The sequence below is a fragment of the Tursiops truncatus genome, chromosome 2, assembly GCF_011762595.2.
Source record: "Tursiops truncatus isolate mTurTru1 chromosome 2, mTurTru1.mat.Y, whole genome shotgun sequence".
In the NCBI taxonomy this organism is placed as follows: Eukaryota; Metazoa; Chordata; class Mammalia; order Artiodactyla; family Delphinidae; genus Tursiops; species Tursiops truncatus.
In genome coordinates, this window is record NC_047035.1 from 90,802,363 (window position 1) to 90,816,185 (window position 13,823).

General features: G+C 40.8%; 1 protein-coding gene across 2 annotated transcripts in view; it reads right to left on the reverse strand.

Annotated features, from left to right (window-relative positions):
• Window positions 1-13,823, reverse strand: part of FBN1 (fibrillin 1) — a 253,616-nt gene that overhangs the window by 61,984 nt on the left and 177,809 nt on the right. Inside the window, exons 33-43 of one of the 2 annotated variants that reach the window (XM_073800934.1) lie at window positions 13,313-13,435; window positions 13,039-13,161; window positions 11,478-11,603; window positions 9,570-9,692; window positions 7,696-7,818; window positions 7,241-7,405; window positions 4,928-4,996; window positions 4,717-4,842; window positions 3,370-3,492; window positions 2,559-2,717; window positions 2,065-2,171 (exon numbers count right to left, since the gene is read on the reverse strand). In XM_073800934.1, the coding sequence (XP_073657035.1) occupies window positions 2,098-2,171; window positions 2,559-2,717; window positions 3,370-3,492; window positions 4,717-4,842; window positions 4,928-4,996; window positions 7,241-7,405; window positions 7,696-7,818; window positions 9,570-9,692; window positions 11,478-11,603; window positions 13,039-13,161; window positions 13,313-13,435 (1,334 nt within the window). In that variant the 3' untranslated portion in view covers window positions 2,065-2,097. Of the gene's footprint in view, window positions 1-2,064; window positions 2,172-2,558; window positions 2,718-3,369; window positions 3,493-4,716; window positions 4,843-4,927; window positions 4,997-7,240; window positions 7,406-7,695; window positions 7,819-9,569; window positions 9,693-11,477; window positions 11,604-13,038; window positions 13,162-13,312; window positions 13,436-13,823 lie in introns of those variants that run through there. The other variant, XM_033851648.2, reaches the window with a different exon arrangement.

The following is a 13,823-nucleotide window of genomic DNA, read 5'->3' on the forward strand; positions in this document are numbered from 1 at the left end:
TGATGTAATAATGAGGCAGAAGCAGAGGTCTCTATATCATATGCCACTCATTTGTATGATCCTGCCTGTAGGAATCTGGGTTTCTATAAGGATGTTGTTCAGCTCTGAACCCAGGGACTGGCATGAGTGCCTCTTTCCACTCTGCATTAAGGGATCTAGGATTTAATGAATGTATACAAAAGCCATTTCCTCGACAGACTGGGGGAGACCATGGCAAATCTAGCTAAGTTCTTGATAGGAGGTCTATCAATGACTAATTCACGTCAAACAACCAACTTACCTCATTACTTCGTTTTGGAGCTGGATTTCTTTTGATGCAGCTCTCTTGTTCTCTCCCACTGCCTCCCCCCGACCCTTTATCTTTCTCTCCTTCACCTGAATTCATCAAAGTTGATAATAAAGGATGCACTAAATGTCATCTGTGGTCCCTTGTAACTCTGCGATTCTGTAATTGCAGATCATGAGTGTAACCAGTATAGCATGGTATCAATTTAAGCTCAAGAAGGCCATTGCCTTATGGGTCAAACCTACTGAAAATTGGTAAAAGGTTTCCAAAAGTATTTTAATCAAAATGTAACATGTTCTTTTCATAGTGCTTTTATTTCCTTATAAAAAAAGGAGTTAGGGTCCATTTCCAACAAGTGTCACGCCAGCTCCACTGACCATCCGGACAAATTTCAGGGACTCCTAAACTGTGTGCAGACTGCATAGCTAATGAACGGCCATGCCTGGATTTGGCCAGTATCCAACATGAAGACGAAACCTTGCGTGTTGTATTAAGAGTATGCAGATTCTTAAAACTCAGACAGATATTTCTGAAAGTAAATGATAGTCTTTATCAGAGATCTCCAAAGTGGTCTGCAGGGGAATGTACAATGAACCATCAAGGTAAAAAAGAAAATACTAGGATGTCTAGCTTTGTAAAATCCAAGTTTATAATTAATTTTGTGTATATTTTATAATAGAACAGTTTGTGAAAATAATCAATGCATTTCTCAATAGAATTGAAAACAAATATATAGAGACATATACACATTTACTTGTAAATACACACAGCAAGTGCGTGTAACCTCCAGGTTTTTTTAACGATAGGTATGTACGATCAAAAGATTTGAAGGCCACCGGTCAAGATCAGGGGTCAGCAAATTTTTTCTTAGAGGGCTAAGAAGTAAATATTTTAGGTTTTGCAAGCCGTGCAGTCTCTGTTAAAACTACTCAACTATTTCACGAAAGCAACCATAGATAATATGGAAATAAATTAGTGGGGCTGAATTCTAGTAAAATTTTATTTACTAAAATTTGAAGTGCATAAAATTTTCAGGTCATGACATATCGTTCCTTTGACTTTTTTTCCAACCATTTTAAAATGTCAAAATTATTTTTAGCTTGTGGGCCATACAAAAATAGGAGGAGGGCTGGATCTGGCCTATATGGGCTCGTTTGCCAACCCCTGGTCTAACAACATCTTGCAGAGTGGGGACAACTCGTAATTCTAAGTAATGGTTATTACACTATTTCCAGAGTAAACAATGGATGAAATGGTATATTTTACTAAAAAAGAATCTTCTGTTTTATGCACTGTCAGGTAGCACCAGACAATAGGTTTAGGATTTTACATATCACTGTGGGGAATGGAGTAGGTACCACACAATTCTCAGATCAATACTCTGCATGGTAGTTCATTCAATCTAAATCACAAAGATAATCTAGATCATCATTAGTAAATGATGTCATCACGATATATAGGACATATATCATCTACCATATAAGAACACTGCACCAAAGTTTTTGCTTCATTTACTGCTAAGATGTAAATTAGACTTTTTTTTCCAAACAGGTAACATTATTTGGATTTTTCTGTATGAGGATATAAGAAGAAATTTCTCTAAGATCTCAGTATCAAGGAGTTGATCTTTTCTGCTTTTCTTTAGTGTTGATTTTGCTTTGCGGTCATTGAGACTCTTAGAGTCGATCACATCTCTCTCTATATGAGCTGCTAGAAGGTTTAGAGCCCAAGTTATTGCTCGTTGCTGGCAAGTGTGTAGGAATTCCCAGCTTGGATCTTGTGTATTACCCTTGTTCCTTGCTCTGAGTTTCTTACCCTTGCTTTCCATTTGCATTAGGCCTTCTTATTTTACATTTGCATCTTTGTGGGCCACCTTGAATTCTTTCTGGAACAAGATTAGTTATAAATAAGTAAAATTGATAGGACTATGGTTTACTTATTTGTCATACTGCTTTGCCCAATGTTTCCAGACTTTTAGTTATATGGCAGACTCCATAACAATGGTAACAATGTTTATATTTTTGTGATATACTGAGTCTATGCGTCTGGTGAATGAACCTGGGTATAAATTAGAAAGCATATTCTGTGACTCAGTTTTCACCTGCAAGTACTAAGATCAACTGTGACTTTAACTATTTGCCCTTGTGAGCTAATCTTTTCTTATGAAGATCAACGATGCACCCTTTTCTTCCCTTGCCGAGATTCATTTCCCCAACAATTTGTGGGTAATGTACCGAGCTATCTTTCTGGTAACGGTGAAACTAAAACTCACCTGTGCTTGGGATGGGACACTGTTCACAGGGCTTATTCCAGGCCCGGCCAATGTTGTAGGAACAACAGCACATCTTCTTGGTCATATTGAACAACAGTTCTCCGTCGCAGGTCTGGTTGTCAGCGTAATAGTTCCTGTAGCACAAGCTTCTCCTCATATCTAGAAGAAAGGAGGAAGTTAAGGGACTGGCGATGCCATGGGGAAATCACGACAGGGAGATTCTAAGGGGATACTTAAGGAGTGAATCTCTTTTGAAGTGTATTGTAACTTGACTTCAATCAGGGCAGGAAAAGCCTGCTCTCACACAGCTCTCCGTCGTCCTATGCTGCTACAAGAAAAAGGACTTTGAGAAATATATTCCCTGTTGTTTTGTGCCACAGAACTTAGTCATTATGTAGCTGCGGTGTTAATAAACTTTACGTGACTCTCCACCCAGTCTCCTGGTAACAATTCTCCACTGCTATCTGGCAGTGATTTTCTCATTTCCGACTCATGATGTTTTAATACTGTAGGTCAGTGCTGTAAATATAGTTGTATAAAGATACACCCAAAGTCAAACAAAAGAAGTACTATTAAACCTTTGTTTGGGATTTTCCAACATTACATTTTAAAGAAAACTCCCAACCACCCACACGAGGTGGTGAGAAAAGGCCCTTATGCTTTACAGGAGAGGAGGCTCTCTCAGTGAAAGGGTGGCAGTACTCGCTCTTACGAGTAACGTAATGCTGAGGACTAACTGCTGGCTCGGAAGCTCTTTTTCTCTTTGCAGATGAGGACCAAACATGCACTATAAAGAAAAGCTAGGACTTACCCATGCAATTATTCCCCCCATTCACTTGCATGTAGTCTGGAGGGCAAATACAGGTGTAGTTGCCCACGGTGTTATAACATGTCCCTGGACCACAGATTCCGGGAGTTTCACATTCATTCACATCTATAATCCAAAGAGAAAGTGGTATGTGAATAAGGAAATTTCACTCTTTGGAATGTTCTGGTACTCAGGGTCAATATAAATGTTGATGGTCTTGGAGAAAATCCACAGGGCACTTCGCAACCTGGATAAGGAACATGGATGTTTCATTCGTCAGTGTCCTTAGTCTGTGCTAATGTGTGCATTTTCAGGAGAGGAGTTTTAGAAAAGGAAATTTTACCTTCTGATATGAGTTCTTAATAAACGAGTCCAAAACATCCTCAAACACGTGCAGTGATGGTAATGTGGAGAAATTATCATTCTCAAGTATCTTTCAGGAAGATAGCTAGGTACTTCATATGTTCACAAAATCTCAGGAAGGATATGATATATCCTGAAGCCATCAAAAACTGGCTTCATGAATCTGCACTGGTAAGACAGCACAGAAAGAGGTATATCACGCCTCCTTCCCCATTTTCAAACACAGGGGCTGATTCTAATGTTTGTTAACTCCATGGGTCTTAAGATGTGTCATGTGTATTGTGATGCTTGACTAATACTCAACAAGGTTGTCACTGCCGAGATCACCTAATAAGCCTTTTGGAGAAGCAGAGGAATATTTCCCCTCCAGGACACAGGGAGGTCTTCTCCTCCCAAATCCGTTGTGTGACTCCTGTATATAGATGAAAACCATTTCCCCACGCGGGTCAGTGGTCCACGTGCTCTGAAAGCTAACAGTGGTCGATAGTCTCCACCTTCCCAGTAACACAGGATGAACAGGAGTCATCACTTGCATCATAAAACCAAAGGGGCTGCCTCCAAAGAGAAGCTCATTTAAATGCTTAGTACAAATGAGAAGTGGTAAAGGACAAGAAGAAGAGCCCAGAACTGTCCAGAATATAGAAGCCACTGAAATGAGACCTGTGCTACTCCGATAAAAATGGCTTTTCTGAAAAGCATGGAAAACTCTGCAGGCATAAACAGGACTATGGCTCAAGATAACAAAACACCATTTCTCTCAAAAAAAAAAAAAAAAAGAGGGCGATTTAGGGTGTATTGGACATGATATTCTGTCACTAACATGAGCGCAAGCTGCCACGTGTGGCATCGTTTCCTGGCCACGTTCGCACTTAGACTATTGTGCTGTATTGCTAGAGTCTCAGTTTCCCTGGTGACTAACTGTATGCTGTTTTTCGAGGTCAGTTCTTAATAGCTGAAAGAACCTGTCATCCTAAAAGGGCCACGTACCATCACACACTCGGGTGTCTTCATTCAGGTAGTAGCCCGTCGGACAGCGGCACTGGAAACTGCCAAAGGTGTTGATACATTTCCCGCCTTGGCACAGCCCTGGGAGCTCCTGGCACTCATCGATATCTATCAAAACGACAACGACAGCATTGTAAATAAAACCGAGGAAGTTCCAAAGGTGTGCACCTTAAGATAAGCGAAACAGAATTACCTTCCAATATGACCGTGATAGGGTTGGGTCGAAAACCTTCTCCTCCAGGACAAAGAATTTTGTACTCAGCTATGGAAACAACAACAAAAAGATCAGACTGAATTCTTCTGAATCTAAAATTTCTAGAAATAGTATCCTCAAGAGAAAAACGGACATATCCATCTTAAAATATTCATTTTCAGGCATCTTGGGCAGTTACCCCACTCACCTGAAGCAGGTTAACATCTTTGTATATACTTCTCCTTTCAAATGGCTTTTTCTGTGTGTGCCAAATGTAAGGCTACTGTCCTCAGTCTCTGAACCTTCCGCCTACTCTCTGGTCTTGTGTTCTTATGAACTATTTTATTCTCTATCTCTTATGTTCTTATGAACTATTTTATTCTCTATCTCTTATGTTCTTATGAACTATTTTATTCTCTGTCTCTTATGTTCTTATGAACTATTTTATTCTCTGTCTCCATCATTATTTCTTTTTAAAGATTTTCTTTCCCTTTTTATTTTGCAACCGTCTCCTCCATTTTTATGTTTTGTTCAGTCTTATTTCCTGGGAATCACAACTTCCCTTAATATTGTGAATCAGCTTGTCTCCAAAACCCTTTCCAAACAGAGCCTTAGGAAAAGCTGTTCTTTCTTGGTTCCCATCCCACTTCTCTCCTCAATGACTAGAGAGTTTTCTTGCCCCTCTGTTTCTACTGATGGCAACACTAATTCCCCTGGTTTCCAAAACCAACTTTTTACAGTGTCCTTTGATTCCCTCCATTAATTCTGTCATCCAAGTATTTCACTCGAAAACATTTCTTTCAGTGCCATGCACCGGCAGTGTGAGCCATACAGGAACACATGGATAAGAATGACCTGAATCTGCTGTATCATCCTGACAAGCATCTGTAAGAATCAGTTCTTTCATAATGATCATGGTCTCTCCCAATCTGATAATCCCCCTCCTCGATTTCTGAAATTATATGTATATATGCATAAATGTATATATGTATGTATTCCAGTTCTAGCTCTGATCCAGTTTGAGGTGGGGTGGACCTCTATTGCTTGGCTAATCATTGTTACTCAATAGAACTGACTCCCCCTGCACCTCACCTAACCATCTTGCTTTGATTCTTTCAACATCAGTGAAATTAACTATCCTCCTCTTTTATTTTTCTCTCCCCTTCCTGCAATCATCCACTCTTTTTAAGTCCCCTCTTTCATGTCACACACCCTTCCTTCAAGCCCCAGTTAAAAAATGCACCAAGTTATCACCACACACTGTCAATCACAACTGACTTCCCTTTCTGAATAAAGGAGGGAAGGAGGTGCCTGCCAAGCAGGCTGAGTGTTTTACGTGAGTGATTTCATTTAATCCTATGAGGCATATTATGAATGAGGAAACAGGCTTGCTGACTCCAAAGTTACATGGGTGGCGAGTGACACAGTCCTCACTGGAACCAGGTGTGCTCTTTCTCCCACTCACGGCACTGAGTCTGCTCTTCTTTCTTCCCTTATTGAGGTCTACGTTGAATTACAGCTCTTATGTTTAGGTCATATTTTGCTAGACTGTACACTCCTGGAAGGCAGGAACTACCCATTAGACTAGAATTAGCCATCCAATTATCCATAAATTATCACCTCTGCACACACAAAGTACCTCCTCTAGGTACTCAACAAATAATTTCAGAAAAAGTAAATAAGTGACCCTTCAGCAAGGAAAGAATCAATACCTATCCCAATATACCCTGTAAGCAGCAGCCACTGACCTTTGCCCCAGAAGCTACATCTGACTCTAAATCGTAATACAGCATCCGCTTAGAAAAAGGAAAGCCTTTTATGTTTTTAGAAGACATGTCCTTAAAATCACACTCTAAAGCTTTCTTTCAAGTCATACCATAAGAATGGAATGATTTTCCGTTTCATATTTGCTTAGTTAATTGCTTCTTTTTCACCCAGGGAAACTCCCATCTGTCCTAGAGCTTCTAAGACTAGCCAGTAGATGACAAGAGGAGAGATCAATGTGCCCTAATATAAGTAACCTAGCCTGGAAAATCTTCCTTAAAATACTGCTATCTTCTTTTCACTCAGACAGAAATGAGATGTTGGCTGCCCTACTTGACCTTTTAGTGCAAGCCAACTGGGGACATGTTCTGACTTCCAAATTGGGAGTGGGATTCTTCAACAGGGCTGGAAGGACTGATCTCCCCTCCCTGATTAAAGACTAGAGACCAGTGGCAGCTCCCTCCCTCTGTGGCTTCTATTCTCTGGAGCTAGAAAGGAGAACTGGACTGAGCTGGAATAATAATAATAAATAGGAGGATGTCCACTTACATGTGTTCACAGCAGGGCACAGCTCACAAGGAGTACCCCAGGCTTTACCCAGAGAGCAGCAGCAGGAAGCCTTGGAAACACCAACTCCAATTTCATTGCTACAGGCTGTGTCTCCATTGTCTCCTCGAGGTCGAACATCCAAATAGCAATTTCCAGAGCGGGTATCTATTTACCATATACAAACAAAAAGGCGTCAGGCAAATTCTTTCTACGTAAGGGTTGAAACCCACTTCCAAAAAACGGTTTAATAACCATAATTTACTAAGAAACTAAAAAGTGCCCAAACACATATACTGGGAATTTACCTAGAGAAAAGGACCTGAGAGTATAAACCATATTTAGGAAATGTTTAAATTCTTATACGATTACTTTTTAAAAATTTGAGGATGTAACGTTCAATGTTGCTTTAAAAATAACCAACAGTATGTTTCTCTGAAAAGTTTTTAAGATCTTACCAACACAGCCAACTCGAGTTGGATTCAGCTCAAAATCGGGTGGACAATCACAGGTATAGCTGCCTGGGGTGTTGACACAGTTCCCACTGATACACGTGGTTGGATCCAGACATTCATTAACGTCTAAAACCAAACAGCAAGGGGCAGAGTTATCACCCGAGCCAACGCGGGGAAGGCATCACCATAAAACGGTAGCACCAAATCTAGCGCTCCCAACTAGAATTTTTAAGAGTTTCCAGTTGTAATTACCCCTAGAAATATAGTCTTCCACTTCTGAAATAAAACCCTTCAGGAAGGAAATATGTCATAGTCTTTGGTCTCTTTCCCCTGGAACACATTTAGCATTCAAATTTGTCATCAGGAGAAAATATAACTTTGGAACTAGGAAAAATATTTCAGTGAAGGTAACTGAAAGCAAAACACTACTGTGACCTCGGTCAACCAAAACTTCAGACACAGGTTTTAAGAAAATATATTTAATATGTGCAGCTTGTTATTTTATCAAATGAGAGCAAGATGTCCCAGGGAACCGTCAGTTGCAGGCGACTTCTGCTGCCTCCCCCGCTGGGCGTGCTTGCCTCGGTACAGCTGAGCGCAAGCACACACACACACACGGGGCTTAGCGTGTTTCTGCAGGCCTGCTAAGAGTCTCTCTCCCGTCGCTGATGCTGGGTTGAATATTTCCCTTTCAGTTTCTGTTCCAAAAACATGTACAGAATTCCAGATATTTAAGACAGGGGTTTTGGCGAATTCCACCCCCGTGCAATCCTTTTGTCTATTTTGAGTACTTGTAAAATATTCAAGAACAGACACGCTGATTCAGAGAGAAGAGACTGGGAAATGAGGATGATACTTCCTGCTCCGGTCCTCCTGTTCGGTCGGACCTGGTAACCCTCTTGGAGGTTCCACTGTGGAAAATTCTTTTGCTTAAATCGCATGTGACCTTAGAGGGAAAGGATAGACTAACAGGAATCAGGGTAGGTAGAATGATGCTGGTGGTGATTTGGAGAACTGAGGAGGAGGCGTGGCAGTGGAGAGGTGACTTCCTGCTGTGTGCTAGAGGCCGGCTTGGTGTCATAATAGTTTTTTTGAAAAACCAAGAGAAGTAGGTGTGCTTGGGCAAGAATACCTTAGTCCTGAGCAATTTCAGGGAGGTGGTCATAACTGGAGAGCCACTGAGTCACGGCTTGTTTAGGCAGCTGGAAAAATTAGGGCTTTCTTGAAATCCTGAGCCCGTACAGAATGGACCTTATTTCCTTAGTATCCTTGAATCGAAGGGGACGCTAGGGTGGAGAACTGCAAATGGCTCTCAAAGTCTTAACTCAGTGCCGAGATCAACCAATGAGGATCTACAGAGTGCCTGCTACGGCTTTTCTAATTTTTTTTTTTTAATGTTCCTGAAGAGTTCTTTGCTCTACAAGAAAACGATCGACACACTAGAAATGGGCGGTTGACTTCTAGGTACCGCGTTCTCTGGTGACCACCAACAGGCCAGGGCTCGGAAGGAGTGGGTGTCTCAGCAGAGAAGTTCAAGGCAAAACCCATGATCCCAGGGCCCAGGCTTCAAAAGGAAACTCTCCAAAAATGTGCCCAAGGAGAAAAGGAACGGCAAGCCCGGAACATGCCTCTGTAACCATGAGCTTGATTCTAGGCTACTACCTCTGCACCTTCAACTCTCTTCAACTTTTTCCTCTGCATGCTCATATCTAATCAGTTCCAGGTCTGAAGAAATTTATTCCGTGATTCCTAATGCTTCTTCATCCCTGCTTTTCTTTCGTGACTCTGCGAATATCCCTGTGCGATCCTGCAAGGCCCCAACAGCTGGGTCCCCTGGGACGCCTGGGAGCAGATTTCCATGCAAATAGATGCCTTACCTGTGCAGTTCCCCCCGCTTCTGTCCAGTTCGTAGCCGATCTCACACTCACAGCGGAAGAGGCCAGGGAGGTTGTGGCAGGTTCCAAAAACACAAATGTTTGGAAGAGAGCACTCGTCAATATCTTGGGAAAGGAGGAAAGGGGGGAGAAATTAAATTATTTTTTTGCTAAAGAAACTGCCTGATGTAATTAGGCAAATGATGTTACTATTAAGAAAATGAAGACTATGTGACATCGACCTAGGTCCTTCTCCTGTAGACTTTCAGATATCTGTCATCTGTAAGGAAGTCTCCTAGGTGAGAACTTCCCTTTTCTCAGCCCCTATTACATGCCAAGCAGTGGGCTAAGCATTTTATATATATGCATCTCATTATGGTGTTTTATGTAGCTCCACATCGATAACAGCCAACAAGCCAACTTAGACTAAACTCTTTGGTTGTTCTTATCTATACGTTCACTGTTTTTGTTGTGAGTTAAAATTTTAAGAACCACAAAGGCTTTGTGGTAACTTTTATCGTCAGTTTTTGTAGTCCTCTGTGTTCCTAGTACCGTGGTGTGTGTTTGCAGTTGTTGACGGAGATCTAAAAACTGCGGAGGCTTTTTCCAGGCCTCTGTCCCTGCCTCACATTAACATGCTGCTTGTGCAATTGGCAGGCAGGCACATCTGCAGCCTTGAGACTGGCTTTTAATAGCCATGAACACTCTGCCAGTGATGATTTATATTAAGAACAAACAAACAAACAAAACATTCCCTTATAGCATTAAGGGAAGCAAAACGTTCACTGTGCCTATTTCTGCTCCCAGAGGTGGCACAGTACCTGTTTTCCTTGGATGTTCACAGGAACAGAAGTAAACAAGGCATTAGGCACATGATCAAGAGCACAATTAGTTTCTTGCCTCGGAGGAATTTTATATCAAACTCTGCCTATTTCATATAAACTGTATAAAGAACATCCAATGGTTCCATAACAAAGAAAAGTATTTACATAGAACTATATGAGGGAATTAGTATACATGTCACAGCTAACGACTGACTTTGAGTTAATGTCCTAGTAACAAGCAACAACGATTAGTTAAGACATTAATCAGGGTCTTGTTTAAACCTCTACTGTCAATCGTTACCGTGTGTTTATTTCTACTGAAATTTTTTCAGTTCACTGTGGTCACTAATTCTTCTCAATGAGGGATAATGTGCTTCAATTTGACAAGTGTGGGTAAAGAGAAGAATCCTGTGTTTCTTAGTGGGATCCATCCTCAGCCAACAGGCTCTCAGGACTCTTCCTGTCTGACCAACACTTCTCAGGAAGATGGAGCCTTACGCTGAGAGACATCTTGACGTATGGTATCATCCCTAGGGGTTCCTTACTAAGTGGATTTGCAAAAGACTGTTGCACGTTCATACGTATTAGATATTTGGAGACCATGTGAGACATAGCCAGGACATTGTTCTACCTACAGACAAGACTATCCACTCTGCTGTTATTTTAAAGCCTTTATTTCTAGAAACAAAACCACAGCAGAGATTAAAAACTGTGTTTCCATATTTGAAAAGAATCCTTCACTATCAGGGCACCAGCACTTTGAGCTCTTTCCGCCAGCAATGGGGATGAATATGTTGCATTGACTTGGTTATCCCCATTCTCCTATGACTGATGGGTGTACTCTTGCAGATCATCTGGCCAAGGCTGGATGTGCAGCTTACGGCCAAAGAGCTGAGATTTTCTCTACACAAAGAGCAATGGTCCAGCTGGAGACCCAATCCCTCCACAAACTGAACTGACCAGGTTAGATGGGAAGCCAAAACACAACTCGGTGTAAAAAACAAACAAATGAAAGGCATCAGGAATGTTTAAATAAGCTGATCTCATCAGGCCCCGCAAGGCCCCCGGCCGCTTGCCCATCACTTACCTTCACAGGCTTTCCCGTCAGCACTGGGCACAAAGCCCATGTCACATTCGCAGCGATATCCTCCCGGGGCGTTGAGGCACTGGCCGTTGCCACACAGATTCAGATTCTCAGAGCACTCATCAAGATCTACAGCCAGAAAGAAACACAAGTTACTCTTCCTTAGTTAGTTTTCTGATTCCTCAGGTCCAACAACTTTTATAATTGTCAGCTTCCTGAGGGTAGCGGTATTTCATCATCATTTCTACTGGACACATTAAACTCAATTTTCTCTTTTGAATACTAATATTGAATATATAGTCAACATGGGGTTCAGATACAGAATCCTGAATGCTCAATTATCGCTAATGGGTAGTAAGTCAAACACATCATTCACACTAAGACTTTTGCAAGCAGGGTCATCAACGTGAGGACACATCCATGACAGGAAATAACACGTCATGGTTGGGCCTGATTCTCAAGCTTAAGGCTCTGCTCAGATGGGCAGCAAAAGCCCTAGAATAGCAACTATAGAGGAGACCAAAACTTCCTGCTTAATCTCTTCTGAGTTTTGCTACTAAGCGCAGGTGTTAACTATCAAACACATGAACCATACATGCCTGGTACATGAAACTTGGAATATTTTCTAAAAAGCAATGGGAAGTTTATGATGACAGAACTTCACTGGGTTAAGCAAAAACAATTTCAAGTATGATAAAACTTTTAGTGAGCTAAAACAAAATCCAGATAAATCACTTACTGGCCCTCAGCCCCTTTTACGTTTAAATGGCTTCTTGTGAGCAGAGTACTCAGGATAAACTGATGCTTCAGGTCCTATGAGCTTCTATGCTACCTAACGGCCAATGAAAAATGTACCTCAATATCTTATTTAATACCAATGCCCTGACTTAAAAAGTGCTGTCTGTATATACATGGTCATGATAAGTGTATATATCATTTCTTTATAATCATACATATTTAAATGTATGTAATAGTTCACATTAATTCTATGACTATTCATTAGCACTGAGAAGAAAATGTCATTAACATATTGTAACACTGGAAGTGAATGAATTCCTTTCAAAGCAGTTATGAAATTCTCACTTATACTAATGTGGAATGATAACAACGATGGCAAGTGGAAGAAAAATATATGCTGTTGATCTGATCCAGAATGTCTAATTTCTTTTCTTCACGTAGGTTCCTCCAGCAAGTTCACACTTGGTTTTAATATGGAAAACAAGTCAGCAGTGAGAAACAGGCACAAAAATATAAAGGCTAAGGGTTATGAAAGGAAGTGTGATTTATTTTAAACTCATGACATCATTACATACAGTGACACAAATATCAACTATATAACTATATATACACCTATGTAAATATATATTTTGTTTCTGAGGTCTCCCTAATTGCGTCGGCTACAAATTTCCATTCCACAGGAATGTCGCTTCAAATAACCAATATTTTCTGTTCCAAGTTGTCTATAACTGACCCAGCCTTCAGAAAAGAATTGATGGTTTGAAAGACGTCGAGCACCTTGCTTTTCTGACTGCCGTTTACACAGCTGTTTCCAACACGAGCCTACCTGTACAAGTGAAGCCATCGCCTGTGTATCCTTCCTTGCAGAGGCAGCGGTAAGAGCCCATGGTATTCTTGCAGTCTGCGTGTTGGCTGCACATGTGGGTCCCATTGGAGCATTCGTCCAGATCTTAAGGAAAGAGGCCACACATCATTATGAACAGAAAATGTGACATTTAAAATCAGTAAAACACAAATTAAATTTTTCTTTACAGAGCTGATATTTTCGTATTTATAATCCATGCAGTTCGTGAGAAGCAGTTTGTTATTTTCCAACCCACCAGTGCACTTAATGCCATCTCCAATCCACCCGGGGCTGCAGCTACATTTGAAGCTTCCTGCCGTGTTGGTACATACAGCATGTCTGTCGCAGTTGTGTGCTCCAATTTCACATTCATTGATGTCTGGAAAAATAACCAGTGGTTTAAACAAAGTTTAGCAAAGATGCCTTTTGGCTCTTTTAAATAACTTAGCAATATTCAAAAGTTGACTTGCTTTCACATTTCTCACAGTATAACATAGATTGGTTTAGCATCCACATGTATAAGCTACATAAATTGAACAGATTTAAATTTCAATTTATGAAGAACAACATACTGCTACTTGTTGTTGTGAACTCTAATTATTTTCCATTATTTTAATGTAAGTGTCCAGCCACTGCAAAACAAAATGAAGCTCCTTCCAGTTGAAGATCTTAAAAAGTGAGTTGCCTAACATTCTATCCTATTAATGCTCGTGGTCATTTGTTTCTATTCCCAATATTTTTATTAAATCAACTATAGAGAAATGATG